At 35.7% G+C, this 20,370-nt stretch overlaps 1 protein-coding gene across 1 annotated transcript in view; it reads left to right on the plus strand.

Moving 5' to 3' along the window:
• CALCR (calcitonin receptor) overlaps window positions 1–20,370 on the plus strand; it is a 156,519-nt gene that overhangs the window by 98,356 nt on the left and 37,793 nt on the right. Inside the window, exons 3-6 of the mRNA XM_058725081.1 lie at window positions 3,585–3,741; window positions 5,636–5,746; window positions 12,412–12,524; window positions 15,394–15,485. Of these exons, the coding sequence (XP_058581064.1) occupies window positions 3,585–3,741; window positions 5,636–5,746; window positions 12,412–12,524; window positions 15,394–15,485 (473 nt within the window). The remainder of the gene's footprint in view (window positions 1–3,584; window positions 3,742–5,635; window positions 5,747–12,411; window positions 12,525–15,393; window positions 15,486–20,370) is intronic.

Here is a 20,370-nt window from a genome sequence, read left to right on the forward strand (position 1 = left end):
ATCTTCATTTGAGCATAATATATTTATGTGCCAAAATGTATAATATAAACATAATACTTATGATAACTAAAATATTTTTAAGTGTTTCACATTGCTTGGTAGTCTTATCTAATCACTACTGCTTCTTTTTTGTCTCTATATTGCTGAAAATTATGCCACCTCACTAGCCATTTTTATTGGTACAAAATCACCAGCAAAACCTTTCTATGTTCATGAGCTTTATGAAAGTTGTATATGTATTATTTTTAAGCAGTAGTAATTTCATTATTAGAATTATATATATAATCGTTATCTGTCTATATCTTCATATCTGTTATATATACATATTTGACAGAATGCCTCAAATATATGTTATTTTCAGAAGAAAGTCACTGAAGCATTCAGTTACCACTGCAAACATTCTAGTCATTGCTCACACACCAACCAGACAAGGAGTGGACTCAGATTACTATGTCTCATCTATGACAGAAGTTCTAATTTCTCATTCCTTCAGTGTTGAAACAATCTCTATGGAACCAAGCTCCAAACCAAGTTCACTGGAGTTTGTTTCAATATTGCAAGAATGGTAAGATTGATGCTCCTGTCATCTACATGAAATACACATACTCTTTCAGATGGTCATATCTACACTGTTATTGATGTTAAAACTTCATTAAAACAAATCATGCTGTAATTGAAAACACAAGTACCAGGCTTTCCTCTTGGTATCCTTGCACATAATGACTCCCCATGGCTTACAAGAATTTCCAACTAGTGCAGGAACATTTATTAATTGGTTGCCCAGTCCATTAAAGATAGAATTCAGAATGTTACTTTTGGAAAGAATGCCAAACTTAAACAGGATGCTCCCTAACATCTAAAACATCTAGTATAAATGACAGAAAATATTTATATCGGACATCACATTCCAGCTTCTAATTTCATTTGAATATGGTGAGAAAATTACCCATAAATAAATAATATATCAAATGATAATTCTCACATCAATTAAAGATTCTAAGAATAGAGCTACAAAGAATCTAAAATAGATGCATAAGGTTAACCTATAATTGATATCTCTTATTGTGGAGATACAATGATCTATTAAAGACCATGGTTATGTGATCTTTAGTCAGATTGTTAAAACACACACAGCCACATGCATTCATACAAATGTAGGCTAGTATAATCCACAACGAAGCCTTTAACATGAAATCTATTAAAAATATGTATTTTTTACTCCCAAACCACATTCCAATTCCTGAAGGAATACTGAGCATTCAATTATTAATGATTCTTTACATTTCACAGTTCCTGGTGTCAGGAAATATTTTATGTTGATCTTTCTTGCTAGACTGTAAGCTCCATGAGGGCAGGATCTATGTTTATTTTACTCAGCACTAGCATAATGCTTGGCTGATAAAGTTCAATGAGTATTTGCTGATTGGTTGATCTTAAAACCAGTAGGGAAGGATCATATGACAACAGAATGGTGTTCAACTATGTTGGTAAAGGATTTGTACATTTGAAATAATTTCTGTGAGTTCATTAATGTCTCTTTTTTTTCTGTCATACATTCAAGAAGCATTAAAATTAGAAACAATCCTAATATTTAAAGAGTAGTATCAACTATACCCACAGTAAGTGTCCATCTGGAGTTATCACAGTATGTAATAAGTATTCACCCTCTTCTGTTTGCAAGCAATTTCTACTCAGATGCCTTGCTGGCACCTTCAAAACAAGAACAAAAGAGAACTTACGTTCTTCCCCCTAGTAACTTCTCCCTTCTCAGGTATTCCCATTCTTGTCCATTATGTAGGTTAAAATACCTGAGCTATTTGACTATTACTGTTCTCCGGTCCTTATATTCAAATATATGTTTTTATTATCTGAGAAAGTGCTGAGGGTTGTGCTTCCCTGTTCCTTCACGCAGTGCTCTAGTCCATGCCTTCAGCTTCCTGGCTCCCTCCCCAGCTCTGATCTGTGAACATCTGATGCCCACCACATGAATTTTACTAACATTTTCCTTTCACAAACTTCACTGGTCAAAAGCCTACAGTACATCTTTAATTTATTGTCATGTTTTAATGATATTAGCTAAAATGTATTGAGCCTTTCATTGCACCAGGCACTTTGTATTTGTTTTCTCAGGGCTCTATATTATCTTATTTTCCTTGACTCCATTTCTTACTAACCCCCAAATATGCTTCTCTCCAGGAACAATGGTTTCCTTACTGTGTCTCATACGTGCCATTTCCTACCTTTGGGACCTATACGCATTCCTTTCCCTTCATTCAGAAAGCCTTCCCTCTCCTCTCTGCCTATGTAGACACTGCATATACTCAAAGTCCAGTTGAAATTCTACCTTGTATCTGTAATGGTAACTGACTATTCTTGCACCATGCCCTCTGTACACTCTGAATTTTTATTGTATTATGCATTGTACAATTTAGCATCTAGTGATATGCTATCTGATAGGAAAGCATGCCGCATCCACACAATGACATACACTGGAAAACAGTGTGGTTACACTCCGAGTAGCCTGAGGTATACAGGTCAACTTAATAAAAATGAGTTTGCCTTAGAGACTGTGAGGAATAGAGAAAAGTATGCAACACTGTTTCTGGCATGAATACAGCTGGGGAAACTTCAATCTTAGAATAATTTAGACAGAATAAGGCCAAATAAAAAAATGTGTTTAACAGGTGTGATAGAAAGAGAGTAACTTTCTAACTTCAGAAGAAGAAAAAGCCAGTGCAAGCTGAAGCTTACAGTCTTCTCTGAACAAGTCTCTATGCAGAACATGGGTATAGAATCACAGATTCAAGCACTACCAAAAACATCATGGCCACAAAAGAAATTGAAATGTATATAAACATGACTTAGGATAATTTGTCAGTCTGTGATCATGACCAGTGACAGCCTGTACCAAAAGTGCAGAAGCACTAAGAGAAATATTTAAGATTTGCACTGATTTCCAGCAGTGAAAATAAATTATCCTGTGTAGGTCACCTGCTGAATAAGCCTATTTAAAGATATTAAAGCCAATTATCCAATGCAGAGTATCTCAGAGGAACAGATTTTGTTTGTTCTGTGACTACCTGGAGTGAATTTTTGGCAGTGCACGTAATCTAAGCAGAAATAAAAATCAGCTGAAAGAATCTAATATAAAAGTTTACTTATTGCACTAATATATCTATTTTTAATAACATGATTCATGATTATTAGAAGTTCCAAAGAAGGCAAAGTTGATTTAATATTGGTATTTTTTGGAAATCAGGTTATTTGTTTTGTTTACCTCTAAACTTAACAGTGATAACAAAATTAAAACAATCTTATATGATAAAGAGGTGCATGAGTTTGAGTGGGGGCTATACATTTTCAGTAGTGAATGGAAAGAATGCATATATGAAATCTGTAGGTAGAATTTGTAGATGAAATATAAACACACTTTTCAGTTATGAAGAAAAATATTCCACTTGGAGACCATATATAATTGTTGCTCATGGAAGGAAAATGTTTTCAAACTTTTTGACTGTCTCATTTATTTCTGTATACACCGGCTCCTGCTCTCTATAAGTGACTGATTTTTCTTTTTAATACAGCACCCAACCCCAATTCTTCCTGCCACTTCAAATGACACCTATCCTCCAAATATGAAGTCCGAGCCATTTCTCTACGTCCTAGGACGTAAGAAAATGACGGATGCGCAGTACAAATGCTATGACCGCATGCAGCAGTTACCCCCATACCAAGGAGAAGGTAAGAAGAAAGATGTATGCAAATATGTTTCAAACAACATTAAAGGTTTTTTGCTTCAGTGGGTAAATATGTGTTGACTAGTTTTAATATGCCAGCAGTTTTAACGGTGGTTTTCAAACTATGGTATGCTTGTATATTTCATGCTGGACACATGCCTACTTTCTTTGCTCAAGTCCACCCAACTGGTTTTGGGCTAACATCTACACTTATGACAAAATTACTACAATAACTCAGTATTCACACCTGGCAAGGAGGGACAATGCAGGACGAAGTGAGGGAGAAGAACTGGAAAATGATAGGAAGGGAATGGGAAAATGGTGGGCAGAGAATTTGCCTCAGGTGAATCCTGTCAAAATCCTGTCTTGTTTTGGGTTAATTAGGCAGTATCTTCCCTTAACTGTCAATTCGTTGGCAACTATTGCTATTCCTTCTCCTTTTCTAGCCCCAGTTCCCAGAGAAATTAGAAAAAAGCTATCTCCTAGGCAGGCATTGTTTATCTGTCACCTTCTCTAGAATGCTCTATGTGACTGTTCAAATATTTTCAGGGCCAAGCCTATTCTTTTAGCCATAGAGGGCTATGTGATGGCCAAGCATTACTACATCCATTTCAGTTCTCTTCCCTGTCCCCTAAAACATTTAAAAAGACCCAACAAGATCTTGTACACCCTTGTATATTCTAAGATAACACTGCTTGGTGTGTGTGTTGGGGGTGAGGGGGAATATCAGTTAACTATATTCTATTACTACACATGGTTTGCCTTTAAATAGTTAAATTTCTACTTAATTTCTACTTCCTATTTTTAGAATATTTCTTTTAAACAGAACTCAAGACAGTAGAAAGATAGATACATGTTATTCTTCGGTCTCCAGTAGTCTCAGTGTTTTTTAAGAAACTGAAAAGTCATTAGATGCAACTCTGCCCAAAGAAATCATTTCTTCTGAAGCAAGTGAAACAATAGAAACACAACATTTATTTTCAGAGACCAAGCGAGAGCAGACTCCTTCATTCACTTCAGTCTTAATCATTTTGGGAGGCTGAACTTTTGTGCTATGATCATTCTTTTAAGATTTCTTTTCTTTTTTTCTGTTTTTTTTCTTTTTCTTTTTTCTTTTCCTTCCTTCTTTTCTTTCTTTCCTTCGTTCCTTTTTTCCTCCTTCTTTCCTTTTTTTTTGCTCTTGGACTGCCTTCAAAGCCTGAGGCTTATTCTTTTGAATAGCTTTATAGAGGTCAATCTTCACATTTTAGGGTAGATTAAATTTTGAAAGCAGTGAGACACCACTAAGACCCAATGCTGATAAATACATAAATTACTCAAACTGAGCATTATTTTAGCTACTAACAAAGTGTGATTCTAAAATAATAAGACTAGATTTCTGTGTGACCTGTTAACTGTGGACAAATGCATCTCCCACAGGAATTTTGAACAATTGAATTTTAAACCCTTGGATTAAGAATAGAACTATTCAAGGCAACCCCTTTGAAGGTTAATGGCTAGTAGGATCCATATGTTACAAAAACATATAGTTTTTTCAAGGTAAGCCTCTGATCCAGGGGTGATACTGCATATACCTTTCACAAGATTTCTTTGCAGCATTTCTGGAGACATTTTCAAGGAAAGATTTTAGAGGAAAGATTCCATACAGATGACATGTATGTCTTTTGAGGAACAAATGGAGAAAACCCTCTAAAAATGTAAACTCTATTAAGAGTTGGTAAAGTGAATATCTTTATTTTGTTGTTGTTGCTGTTCTTTTTAATATTTCCATATGCATGTCCAGAGCTCCAAAATAACCATCTATTAAATAGATAGATCCTGTTTAACACTGTCAAATCCCTGCTGATGATTCTGCAACTTTTTCCAAATACAGTGTTAATTTCTTTCTGAATAATCAGGTCCGTATTGCAACCGTACCTGGGATGGATGGCTGTGCTGGGATGATACACCGGCTGGAGTACTGTCCCATCAATACTGCCCAGATTATTTTCCAGACTTTGATCCATCAGGTAAAATATTTCTTTTTATTTCACATTTTGCTTTGCTTTTAGAATTTTCATGGTTCTGAAAAGAAAATAAGATATAAAAGATATCTATCTAATCATACTCTGTGTGTTTCAGCATTTTCTGAAGAATTTTCTTACTTGAAATATTACCCAGTTGCACAAATATTACAAGCTCTCCTTATTTTTTAAGTGGCATTACTGGTCAGTTGTGTACATTAGGTCTTAAATTCTAAATAAAAGTTAAATTTTTATATATTTTAAATATTTGTTATTAAATTTTAGTAAAATTTTAAATTAATTAAAAAAAAATTTTTTTTAACGTTTATTCATTTTTGAGACAGAGAGAGACAGAGCATGAACAGGGGAGGAGCAGAGAGAGAGGGAGACACAGAATCTGAAACAGGCTCCAGGCTCTGAGCTGTCAGCACAGAGCCCAACGCGGGGCTCGAACTCACAGACCGTGAGATCATGACCTGAGCCGAAGTCAGATGCTTAACTGACCAAGCCACCCAGGCGCCCCTAAATTAATTTTTTTTAACTGTGAAGTTTTACTTAAATGCGGTTGTTCTTAAGTTTTCAATTGTGTCACATTTAGCAACTTATGCAAATACTTGGTCTAGAGTTCGGGTCTACTGGGCTGATATAGCATGCACAATGGAAATTTTATATAACACTGAAAGTTATATAGGGGCATCTGATGGCTCAGTCGGTTAAGTGTCCGAGTTCTGCTCAGGTCATGATCTCACGGTTCGTGAGTTCAAGCCCCATGTCAGGCTCTGTGCTGACAGCTCAGAGCCTGGAGCCTGCTTCAGATTCTGTGTCTCCTTCTCTCTTTGCCCCTCCCCTGCTCTCTCTCTCTCTGTCTCAAAAATAAATAAACATTAAAAAAATTAAAAAAAAGAGAGTTATATAAAACTGTCATGTCTAAAGGAAAATAAACCAGAAGGTGGTAACCTAGACATCTACTAGATTTCTGTTCCAACAGTAGATTATTAAAGTATGTTCAGTAAATAAGACTAATGCTGTTATAATGGATCATACTAATACCCAGCTCCATGCCCTGCATAACATAAACAGTCAATAAATGTGTATTAAGTAAATGAGTGACACCAAATTCATTTTAGTTATAAAAGTAACACAGGAATACTTTTCATTGAGTGTCATTTTTAACTTTTCAAAACATTTTCATATATATTATCTCATTTTATACTCACACAATATTTGACACAAAATTGCAAGTGTACCAAGTCCCTAGAGCTCTTACCTAACCCTCTCTTTGTAAGTAAATGCAGGGGCACCTGGGTGGCTCAGTAGGTTAAGCATCTGACTTCAGCTCAGGTGATGATCTCACAGTTTGTGGGTTTGAGCCCCATGTCAGGCTCTGTACTAAAACCTCTGAGCCTGGAGTCTGCTTCAGATTCTGTGTCTCCCTCTCTCTTATATATATATAATACATATAAGTAAGTGCAACAGTCTTGGAAAAGCATTTGGGAAGCAATATTTCTAAGTCTCCATACAAACTTGTGCAGATTGAAGTACCTTTAGAACCTTCTAAGGAAGACATGTTTTTCCTTCAGGCCTTAATCTAGCCACACTGGTGTAACTGGAAGTTGGGTCAGGATGCTTAGGCAGGATAAAGGTCGAGGAGTACCAGCTACCAAGTGGAGTGAGAAGCCAGAGGGCTGACAAGATGTATCTCTGAACTGTCAGCTATCCAAATAAATTGGAGATCTGGAATCCAAGATGCTCTGGTAGTTAGTGGTCAGGAGCAGTGCAAGGAATGTGTAAAGAGATGTTTGAGTTTGTATAACAGCCTCAATCCAGAGACTAGCTACGTGGGGATCAGGGGAATGGATTTGGGTAGGTGTTAGCAATGAGTGATTCTCAACTTAGCTAAGAACCTAGGAAACTTAAAAAAATCCTGATGCCTGGTACCACCCCAGATATTCTTAAATAATTAGTTTGGAGCATAACCTGGGCATGATCTTTTGAAGTTCTGCTTGTGATTAAATGTATAGCCAAGATGAAAATGTGTTAAATAATAAAGAGAGTCCAGTTAAGAAAGTAGCTGGTACCAGGAAAGCTCAACCAATACACTAAGTAGCTGTGCCCATGGGAGGGAGAGCCTAGTATCCGACGAGACTGTACCAGAGGAGTAAAAAGCAGTAGCCACCTAGCTTCAGGGACTGCAGGTGTTGGGGCCAGAAAAATTCTGTTCCAAAACACTAGATAGAAAATCTGCCCTAATGAAATACTATATGGGATTAACATACTGAAAAGGGAGTATAAATCTTAGTTATAAAAGAGACCCATATGCTGAAACTAAGCTACAGACACACGATTTAAATCCCAGTTAACAGGTGAGGTTTGTGCCTGAGAGCAGAGTGTGCCTGGGTGTGCCTGAGTCCCAGTCTGCTGACTGTGTTTAAGTGGCTCTAGGTGTTGAACTGGCTGGCTGGGAGTCAGGGCCCCAGGTAGTCAGTTCATTCCATCTCAAGCTCCTGATCCCTTTTAACAAGATGTGATATAACAGAACACAGTAATCCCTCCGCACCTCACAGTGCCGATTTTCCTCAGTGTCCTTTTGGGAGTGTTTCAGTGGAAGAGAGTTGGAATATTCAGTGAGTGGAAGGGAATGCCAAGGTCCTGACAGGAAGGATCTTCATTGAACTAGCATTTTGAAGAGGAATCAGTGTTTGTTTCATGCTTAAGAGATTATGTATGAAAAAACCAACCTTAACTTTCAAATTTTTCCAAGAGTTGTTTGGTCAGAGTTTCTACCATCTTTTGGGATCAACCAGCCCATCTGTTTCCCTTTACTCACTGATAATGAATGGCAAGAGTTTACTGCTGCACAAACCGAAAGTGAGATCATCAGTTAAGATAGAAACAGTAGTCAAATGGTAAAATCTAGTCAAGAAAGTCTCTGGAATCCAGATTAGAGCAGAGAAATTAGTCTGTCCCTGTATCAATGTTTGAGAGATGCTTTTCGTGCATCTAGCAAGGATGAGATCCAAAGTTCCACCCCAGTAAGACAGAGATAGTGAAAATGAGATTACAGGGGACTACTTTAAAAACCAGTTCAGGCCAGCCACTGCTGAAAATTCTCATTGTGAAAAGAGGAAGGGCTTAGTGCTCTGCCCCTGCTCAGCACTACATTCCTGTAAACTCTAACTAAATGCTATTTGATGATAATCTTTCCATCTTTTATTGACTCTTCCCAGTAAATGATGCTTCATTAATCTTGACTTGACAACTACATTAGAAGTAACTTGATTGGCACAAAGAGCTTTTCTGCAACTGAGACTACAAGGCCAGTTCCAAAGCAGCAATGGGCTCTTGCCAAAATGGCTATACTTACTGACTAAAAGGCAAGTTTTTGGTCAGCAAAACAGGGATTTCCAGGCATAGATCCATCTTATCAGCCTGGTTTGTAGAAAGAACCTTCTCAATGGGGGGACAAATCCACTTCAAAAGAAAAACACATGTTAAAAATACCTATTTCACCAAACGTAAATTCTTTAGGATTTTACCATTGACCCAAAGCTACACCTTAATGATAAACAAAACAGTTTCATGAAATGACAGAGATTTCATTTTAGACAAAGTGCTTGGTAAAAGACAGGTCATGAGAGAGTGAATAACAGCACTGAAATTCAAAAGAGGCTGGTGGCCTGAAGGAATATGCTAGAATGTAAAAAGCAGATTTACAAGGAGGTGCTTAAGGCCCTGATCTTAATGTCACTCAGTCAACATTAATGGCACAGCGCCAAGATGGTCAACATGGTTTAGGACAATGATTCTCAACCCTGATACCCTTTGGAATTGCTGAGCTTTTTAAAAAATGCTAATGCCTGGTTACCTCTCCAGTTAATCAAATTTGAATCTCTGGAGATTGGAGCTGAGCATCTGTAAAACCTCCATATGAATCTAAAGTGAAATAAGCATGCTGCCCTCTTCATGGGGCAGTCCAAACTTAAAATATTTTAGGGAAATACCAGTATCAGAGCACATGCAGAGTGGCTCCAGACTATGAAGGGACAGCAAACTGTGTAGTGTGAGTAAATAGGGATGATTGGTTTGGAAAGGGAAGTTAGAGTAGACATATCCTTTCTTTGAATATTGAAAGACTTGCCAGGTGGGGAGGACAAGTTCTTATAGCTGTAACAGGTAGAAGCAAGAAATGCTTAGATCCAGACTTTAGTGACATCAAAACAAAATAATATTTCCTACAGTCTTGTCCATGATTGGAATGGACTTCTTGAGGAGGAACACCCCTCCCTCCTCCATAGAATATATTTTGCCTTACATAGCTAAATAATGTTGTTAAAACAGATTGTATTCATTTTGATAAAGTAGTAAGCTAGTTTCTGACAATATAATAAAGATAAGATGCTGCACTGCAAGCCACTTTTCTAAAAATTGCAAGAAGCTTCAACAAATAACATTAGCAAAATCATTGACCAATTGTCAATATCAATTTTTCTATGCTGATTAGTGCTAACCCTTTTTTGAAATATTGTTTGTGTCCAGTGGTGATTCTTTTTTTTTTTTTTGAATGCTTATTTATTTTTTAGAGAGATAGAGAGAAAATGAGGAGGGCAGGGGCAGAGAGAGAGGTAGACACAGAATCCAAAGCCAACTCTGAGCTGTCAGCACAGAGCCCAACACGGGGCTCAAACTCACAAACCATGAGATCATGACCTGAGCAGAACTTGGACACTTAACCAACTGAGCCACCCAGGCACCCCTCAGTGGTGATTCTTTATATAGTTTTTGTCCAATGGCTATCTCAGCAAATTTACAATTAAAAATTTTTCCATTTAACTTTCTAACAAATTTACATTAAGCAATGATGAGTCTCATAGGTTGCTTGAAAACATCTTTTGCTTGCAGAATGTGTTTTTTCATCCACTTGAAATAATTGTTAGAGTAGACATACAAACAAATCTACAGTTTTAAGCTTGAATCTTGTGTTTAATTTGATAGCACCTGTTTCAGTTCTATAATTAAAAATTTTTAATTTCCCTTAAAATCTGCCAAAGATAAAAGAATTCTCATACTAGCTCTTAGCATATTGATTGACTAACCATAACTACTGATAGAAAATTATTTTAAATATTATGAGATCTCAGTGATGTTTTAGACAAATAAGGGTTTTTTTTACATGAATTGTTTTCTTAGTATTTAAAACAATAACAGTTTCCTCCAAATATTAGTATGTGATTCAGACTCCCACATCCTGAGCTAAAAAAAAAAAAACCCCAAAAGTGATACAATAAAAGGTCTATCCACAGGTGGGACAGCTCTTTGCCTTTGCCAATGAAGAAAAATGCTTCAAAAATATTTTTCCCAGGAAATTATCAAAAATCAAAATTTTGTAAGGGTTCTAAATACACTGGTAAAACCTATTTGCATATTATACCAATTTGAGGTTGCTTTATGATATCTAAGGCAATAAGTGCATTGTAGAGGTACTCTGGAGAACTCGAGGAAGTCAGAATAACTCAGATTAAATTTGGCAAGTGCATTCATTTCAATGTGCATTTGTTCATTATTTTCTATTTTATTTAACTCAATATAATTTTTTCTTCCATTTGTATAGCCAATCAGATTAGATTTTAAATACTATTTTACAGTCAACAAATTATTTATGATTCTTTGGGTCACTGAATGGAGTGTAGATAACTTGCCCACAGAACTATGAGCCTTAATACAGAGTTAACTAGCTGCACAATAGCTTTGGAATCAAGCAGACCAGACCTGGATTTGATCCCTGGCCTTCCTACTTGCTAGCCATAGATGGGGAATTTACTCAATCTATCTGAGCCTCAGTTTCCTCATGTGTACAATGGGAAGACCAATACCCATCTTAAAGGGTCATTATTAACATTTAAGAAAATAATTCTGCAAAGTGCTTAGCACAGTGCCTGGCCCATAGCAAGGTGGAGATCTTTAAAATGCCAATCCAGCCAAATCAGCAAATTTCACTATCACCTGAGAGATGGTTAAAGAAATAAATAGCGAAGGCTAAATCTACACATCCCTAGTATGCCCTCTGTGGGATAAAGAGATGATTTAAATGAAATATTTTTGAGAAGCACAAAAATTATTTCTTGATACACCTCTTAGTTTTGGACTTCTTTGTTCTCTTGGATTTAACTGTATGAAATTGCCAATATTTGACCATCTGACTCACAAAAACTGTGGTTTCATACAGTCAACCTAATAAATAAATATTGCATATAAATGAAGATGTGGTCTTGCTCTTCTCATATAGTTTCTATCTAAAATCAGAAATGTAATGTGGTTTTAAAAAAATATGAGGTACAGTATAGGTAGCACTTTTTAGTGCAACCGACCTGACATTAAATCCTAGCTGACCCACTATCCAGTGACTTTTCAAACTCTATAACCTCTCTCACTCTCTGCTTCCTGTTTACAAAATGGAGATATAGCAACATCCGTTTCACATGGCTTCGCTGATGATAAAATGAGACAACGCATGCTAAAACATTGTGCATAATACATCTTCATGATGGTCTCCATTGACCTATATTCACATTCAAGTTATATAAAGTGATTAACACTGTGGCATGGCTTTTAAGCTTTATTTTTCCTTCTTGGTAGTTTGAGATAATAATGTAATAATTGTGTTTCCTTAACAGAAAAGGTTACAAAATACTGTGATGAGAAAGGGGTTTGGTATAAACATCCTGAGAACAATCGAACCTGGTCCAACTATACTATGTGTAATGCTTTCACTCCTGAGAAACTGAAGGTAGGTTCTATTTCAAATTTCTGTATTGGGTGAGAATGCCATTATTTTTACATAGAAATATATGCATCACTATGAAACACCTGCTACCAAGAAGCCAACCTATTTTATAGAAGGAAATCAGATAATGGCCTGTAAGTTTCTAGGGACTCTATGAAGTAGTATTAGAAAAAAATGACATTCTACTTCTTGTTTTGGCACGTGGTGTCAAAGAGTTCCATGAGCATATAGAATCAGGCCATTTATAATGAGGCAAATAGTGTCCATGGGAAAGATGATGGGATCCCCCATTCAGACATTAGGCAGCATTTCCAGGGACTCTCTAAGATGTCTCTTCTGTGAGAAAAATTCCAAAATTAGAGGTTTTTCCTCAAGCCACAAAGTGACAGTTTCCCCTCTTCCCTGCCCCCAAGATGCCAGTTAGAGTTTTACTATCAGGGCTTGAAGGAACCCTTAGAATGGGGCTGCCCATCAGCCTATAGATACAGGTGTGGCAGTTTAGATTATTTTCAGTGGAAGTACTTTTGTCTTACTGCCTGTTAAATATTTTTAGTATCATCTCTGCTTGGATACATTTAAGCCAATGGGAAAAACCCAGATACTTACTCTCCAAATGCATGAGAAATCTGAAAAAAAAAATCACTAAACCCACAATCAGCCTCCTCTTTCCCACTGAGCTGGGAGAAACAGTCAGTGTTTAACCACACAGCAGTAGAAACCTTTTGTTTCCTTCAAAGATAGGCCTGCATGCTAAATAATTACTGAGTTGGAAGCTAAAAGCTCATCAGTGCTTCTGTTTGCTACAGTGAAGATTTAGGAGTATAGAAAATTTTCCTTTTATTAAAAACAAAACAACAGCAAAAAACAAGCAAGATGAACAGGTAGCCTTGAGACCAGTTGACTAGAGACCAGAAGGACATCTTGTCACAGGCGTAGGCTGGGGGCACCAATGCTGGTTACCGCTTTACAAATTGCACAGTCACCTCTGAGAATTAGATGCATGTCTACATCCTAATGGAGAGCTATTTACGTAATAAGGTCTGACTGAGATGACATGTCACCAAGTAAGGAATACCTGAATGAGTGTTAATTATGATTTTACATGAAAAAACTGTAATCCTGTTAACTCAATTGTTATAAGGAGTACATATCCAAGTAAGTAGTTCTTCAGGCTGCCATATTTGACCTTCTCATTCTAACCACATCTGAGATAGAAAGAAAGGATTTTAAGAGTAAATGTTCCCCTCTGGGCACCTAACATAATGATTGAAATTCTTTGAACAAATCTTCCATCTATATACAGGCAAAAAAATTTTTTTTTTGTTTTGAAGAAAGAATCTTAGAATTTATTAAACAAAAAAAAAAAGCACTTCTCAGTCTTAAGAAGGACACCAAGAATGGCAACTAAATTATGAGCTGTTGGTTTAATCTTACACATTTAGACAACTTTATTTCAAAAGAATAAATATTTTTTAAAGTAGTCTGGAGGCAACTGAAAGAAAATCAATTATATAAAATTTTCTTAGAAATAAAAATATACAGAGATAAAAATAAAATAGTGACAGAGGATGGGGCATGAGCATATATCTAAATTAAAAACAGTACTTTCAATGACAAGGGGATTCTACATGGTGAACTATTTAAAAGGAAGAACTCTTAGAAAATGCCACTCCTGGTTTTGTCTAGTGGTAAAGTGAACAAAATAGCCAGAAAATGAATTGGTGGGAGAAAAGACAGCAGCTGAGTATCTGTTTTTTTGCAAAGATTCCTAAATACTTCCTAAGAAGGGGCTTATAGGCTATTTTGAAGTCTTTATCATAAGTTCTAGATATAAACCAATGACTCCAACCTTAATTATCATTTCTGCAAAGATAAAAAGCATTCTGTTAGGAGAGTAGTATCAATGAAAATGGCAAATAATATGCAAATACCCAGTCAAGTGGTGAACAGCCACAATTCAGGAGATGTTGATTAGTTCATTTTGAAATTCAAACTCCTAGAAAAGCAATATTTGTTTCTGTCCAGCAATAATGCATTTAACCAAACAAAGGACTCTGCATGCTTTGAGAGCCTGTTAGTGGAATCAGTACTTCAATATCAGGCTCTTCACGAGTAAAGTGACAAGAATCAAATGCAGAAGGGTCATGATTTGTACATAAATGCCACATTCTACCAGGAATTAAAAAACTTCACAGAAGTTATCCAACTTATTTATACTGCATTTGTATTGTGTGTTCTATTGATTACTAAGTGGTGTCAGCGTTTGCTTTATGTTTATGTGGTTTGAACTGATATTATTAGGTGAATAGAAATTACAAATTGTTTTATCTCTCTGACTTGAGCTCTGGACCTATATGATATTACACCCATTTTCTTGTGGTTAGTGTTTACCTAGATCATCATCTCCCCATCCTTTTATGTCCAGTATTTCTGTATCCCAATATTTAATTATGTTTCTTATAAGTAGTATGTAATTATTTTAAAAATCATTTAGTTTGACCAAATTATTTTACAGATAAAAACTACTGAGATCTAGAGGGGTGAAGTGGCTGACTTATGAGAGTCACACAAAGACTTAATCACTAATACTCTGAGTAAAGAACAGCTCTGATGAATCCAGTCTTACATTCTTCCCACCACATCATGCAAATTCTAGTATAACTGATAATCTTATATTATTTAACCTGTTAACCCCAAATATTATAATTCAATATAATTTCTCTGAAATATGTTATAATTTTAGATATTTTTAAAGGAGAACAATTGTTGAATTACACTTATATTAAAAATAGAAACTATTTTCCCTCCTCTATTATCACTTATTTGCCTGTTTATTTTTATAACTGTTTCATTGTTGTTGCTGTTGTTGCAGAACGCATATGTCCTGTACTACTTGGCTATTGTGGGTCATTCTTTGTCGATTTTCACCTTGGTGATTTCGCTGGGGATTTTCGTGTTTTTCAAGTAAGTACCCTCATAGCATCTGCTTTTTATTTTCTTATTTAAGGTACTGAAATAAATGGTTAACTCTGCAAGAGTTGGGGGAAGGGTGATCTTCTGCAAATCACAAGAGAAATGCACCACCAAGAGTCATGAAGTAGCAAGGAAAATAAAATTAATTAAAACCATTTTTAATCCTATCTCTGAGAAAAATAAGGTGGAATCGTATAATTCTCAAAGGCAATATGCCTTTCCCAAAATGAAACAGTCCTGTGAGCCCATAGGTATCCTGTTAACATGTTAAAGGCTCCACTTACCATCGCTAAGGTTGCAGGAAGTATTGAGGAGAGGCTCTTCTTCCTTCTTTTACCCCCATCCTAAAATATGGAGGTCATGGCCAGAAGTTCAAATGCACCTTGCCTAATTATGAGCTGTATCACAGGTGGATTTGGCCGGTGGAGAAGTGTCTACTGAGGCCATGATAGTGTTTAGTCAGAGAAGGAAGATAAGGCTCCCTTCTGGCCTTGACTCACTCATCCAAGACCAAGGAGAATCTCTGGAAGAAGAGTCAAGTGTCAGTATTTTGCCCTTGCAAACCTGGCATCATCCACCACAGTTATCTCCTAAGACACTGTGAGGAGTAAAATCCCAATGAGGTTTCTATTCCAAGGCTGTGTCTATGTACTTGATTGCATTATATATGACAAAACATTGGTATAACTACTGATTTTGTATTAATGGAGAATTTGAAACTTTAAATCTGTTTTTTTCAGGAATGACTTCATAATGCACGTGAGATAGTAACGTAAGTTAAAGTCAGTTCTAGAAACATCCTAAATTTAGTGTAGTTCCTTTAAATCAAAGGCAGGAGGCGCTACATTACCCTTTCATGAGAATTCTAATTTCTACATTACAGGGCTGTCTCCTTCAACTAATACTTTTTTTAGTTGCAGTGGTATTATATAAATGGTAAAGAAAAGCTCCTTCATAGGCTCAGACTACAAATAATCCCCCACACTTTACAGATGTGATTATGTAACTAAATATACAGTGATTCATATATAGTATAACAGAATCTTAATTTGATTTTTGTTAAAATATTATCATGATAATACTAAAGAAGCCTAACCCAAGGGGGGGAATCACCTGTAAACACACCCTTAACACAACTACTATTATTTTTTTCCTTGATCCTTTTTAATCTTTGCCTTTATCTTATACCATTATCATATTATGTCTATATCTTATATAGTCAAGATTCTTATTCTGACAAAGGAACGTAATTGAATAGCAATTTTTTGTTAACTGCATAATAATAATTAAATAACAATAAATAAATAATAAATTAAATAAACAGAATGAGCTCTTTCCATATATGGTCTAACAGGAGAAAGATATAAACAAAGCAATAAGACATAAGGGATCAATTACTAGAATTAGAATAGAAGAGTATTTTCAATTATAATGATCAGAATACAACAGAGTAAACACACAGCATGATTAATCTTGGAATGTCTATTCATTTTTCAACTGCACTTGACCACGGTGAATAAATACATCATCATAGCTCCCATACAACTTTGATTAAAAAGTCTGTAACTAAAAGTCTCACCTTTAAAATTTTTAATGTAACCATAAAAAATTGAAAGAAAAAGCCCCCAAGTTTGTAATGGTGAAACTAATAAGTGTATTCAGGAGTTTAAAGATAAAAAATGTCCAGGGAACATTTCTTCTTTATTTCTCCAGTCACTTAAATAAGTGATAGGATGTGAGAGCCAAATCAGCAAAGAAAATAGCAGTATTCTTTCAACACTCATTGCTGTATTAAGCCACTGAAGATGGGTGTTTAAAAGTACAGCACATAAGTAAAGTAAAATATTTCTCAGCTCCAGTTAGACCCAGAACACAATTAATCTGGCTGAACCCATGAGAGAATTTGGGGGCAGATTGATTAGAAAGCACCTAATATTGTCCTACTATCTCTCAGTTCCAAAAGCCTACCAAACAGCAACTTTAATCTTGGGAGGAAAACCAGCTCTTATGGATTTATAATCTGAGTGTGATAATGGGAAGACATAAACCGAAATAGCTTGTTCTCCAAAGCACATACAACAAGAGACAAATAGGATATGAAAAACACACATGCTGAGATATCAAATATTCAGATCTAAAAGCAGTCACACATGATTTTTATACTTGTTCTTAATTTTATCTTAAACCTGCTCAAACTAAAAATATCCAGGGCATTTGTGTTTTTTCTTAAAATTAAAGTATGTTTCTGAATCTTCAGATTTTTTTCTTTACATTTGCATTTCATAAATATTAAAAGAAGGTAGTTCTGATCTATCATTGGATTTTATCTTTTAATTAGCAACATTTTCCCCAAATTGTTCTCAATGTTCAACATCACCCTTAAGGTCTCTACTTCATATTACAGTGGAAGCTTCTATGATTTATGAGTTTAAGATGCATCATCTGTGTAAACCTGAGCAAAAAAAAAAAATCATAATTCCCTTGCTTAATTCCACATTCCCAGGGTTGAGTTATTTTGCAAAATCCAAACAATCAATTTCATAAAAATTTCATGAAACCAAAATGAGAAGTTACACCCAGCCCCACTTTTCAGACCTAATGCCCCATTCATAATCATCCCATTGAAACTCACTCTCAACTCATCAAATGTGCCTTATAGGATCTATAAAAAGGAATAACCCTGCAGGTGTCCTCCTCAAACCAGCAGGCTAAGAAAGCCTGCAGAGGAATTTAAAGTCACTAAATACACGGGAGGCTGTGAAACTGCCAATACGTAGCTGTTAAAAATCTGGGAAATTACTCATATATACTCATTTTCTTTGCAGGAAAAATAGTTAGGAGCAACAGTATGGAGAGGGATTAAATAGAAACATCAAATTTATTCAGCAAGACTCCTCACTACTACATGCCAATAGTAAATGTCAACAAGAGAGTTAAGATGAAGATACCCTGAGGGGAGACAGGCTTGAGAAAGCCACATAAGTGGACATTTATTTGTGTGCATTTCCTGACCATTTTAAGCAAGTTTGCAATAAAATTCACTTATCCCATCAGTTCCAGTTAGAATTATCAATTGACATGTCTGTGGAAGAATCCTAAATTACTAAATATCTAACTCTTTTTTCTCAGGAAAGCACAGTAATAGAACATTCATTGTCATCCATTTTAACTGCCTGATACTCATGCCTTACTTACTGTTAAATTTTGAATATTAATTACTCTTGCCTGAAAGTTAATAGAGATATATGTTGGAAGATGGGGGGGGGGGTCTTTATTGCATTACATTGTCTACATTACATTACATTGGCCATATCAGCACAAAAGGAGGTTTTCCACTGGGACCTTCCAGAAGCAATACTGATTCCTCTCTACTCATCAGCATTCACTATTATTCTGTCACATCTACATAGTGGATGGATAGATAACACTTTATCTTCTATAGCATCCACTATGATACATCTCCAGCTGCCTTCCTATTGCTCCAAAGAAACCACTAAATCAATGGCACCAAAGATAACCTCCTTTCTCCCAACCCACCCTTGACACAACAGGACACAAAAGATAACTGCCAGTCATATCTTGGTAAACTGTTCACTCATAGAATAGTGGTAGTAGGAAAAGAAGCAAGAATTATGATCAAAAGGGAGTTCCTTAAGGATAAAGATTTTGTGCTAAATCCAAAGGTATAAAGTCTCTTGTCAGAGGGGAAAGATATAAAGAGTATTGGGTTTCAGATTCTTCTAGGAGTTTTAATGCAGTCCATTCCATGATTCCCTCCCCTTCTCCTCACTTGTCTGGTCTATTGTGAACAAAATATGATAGCCAGGTAAAGAAAAATTTAGCATTACACTGAAAGATATGACTCCTTGTACTAATCACAACAGTTATTCCAATGCACATTTTCTCATGCATCAGTAAATTCAAAACAACTTTTACTTTTTTTATTGCTTGCGTCTTTCCTCATTTACTTTGAATGTGACTATAATTACACTGTCTTATAAAGGACTGAACACTGCTCTTCCTTATCCTCTGATATCAGACTGTTTTATGCAATATGCAAAACTCAAGGCAAATATAAATGCTTTCTCATATGACTACAAGCTCCCCAAGAGCACACACATACCTACATAGGGTCCCAATTATTTGAAACAAATAGTGTGGCAGATTTACCCCAAGTAAGCTAAAACCATGAAAATAACATCTAGCTTTAGTCTTAAAGTATGACATCTTGAGATTCATACCTAGGTAAATCATTATCTCTTCCTCACATTTGAGTGACACTTTGGGCCAAGACAGATGTCAATTATGTTCTCTTATCCTCCTGCTATTAGAGAATCTATAGTACTTAGGGTTCCTTGTCTTGCAAAGAGTAAGCAATGTTCTGTCTATCTAAATAACTGTTTCTTTTAATCAAGAGGAATGAAGTATAGCTAACATCAGGTTTGTGCTATTTTCTACTTAAGACCTTTCAGATCTGACAGATCATGTTCATTCAAGCAACAAGATATTTGCATTGAGAACAATTGAGCGCATAATTACTCATGTTAAGTTCAGTTACCCTCTTTAGCATCCTATACCTCTCCTTCAGAGCAGTAATCATAATAAGAGTAAATAAACAGTTATTTAGCATATAAGGTCTCTGAAGGCAGAGGCTGTTTTGTTCATCCATATATCCCTAGTATCTACCAAAGGTCTGAACCATATGGTAATGTGTGTTGGATTTTTAAATGGGTACACAGTGATATGTGTTAGATTACTGAAGGAATTTTAATAAATTTAAAGTAACTTTAACTTGCTTCAAAAAGCTGAGTTTAAATGTTGTCAAGTAAGTGTAATAAAATTTTTTTAACTCAATAAGCAGAAATTATATTGAAAC

This window comes from Neofelis nebulosa, chromosome 4 (assembly GCF_028018385.1).
Source record: "Neofelis nebulosa isolate mNeoNeb1 chromosome 4, mNeoNeb1.pri, whole genome shotgun sequence".
Taxonomy (NCBI): Eukaryota; Metazoa; Chordata; class Mammalia; order Carnivora; family Felidae; genus Neofelis; species Neofelis nebulosa.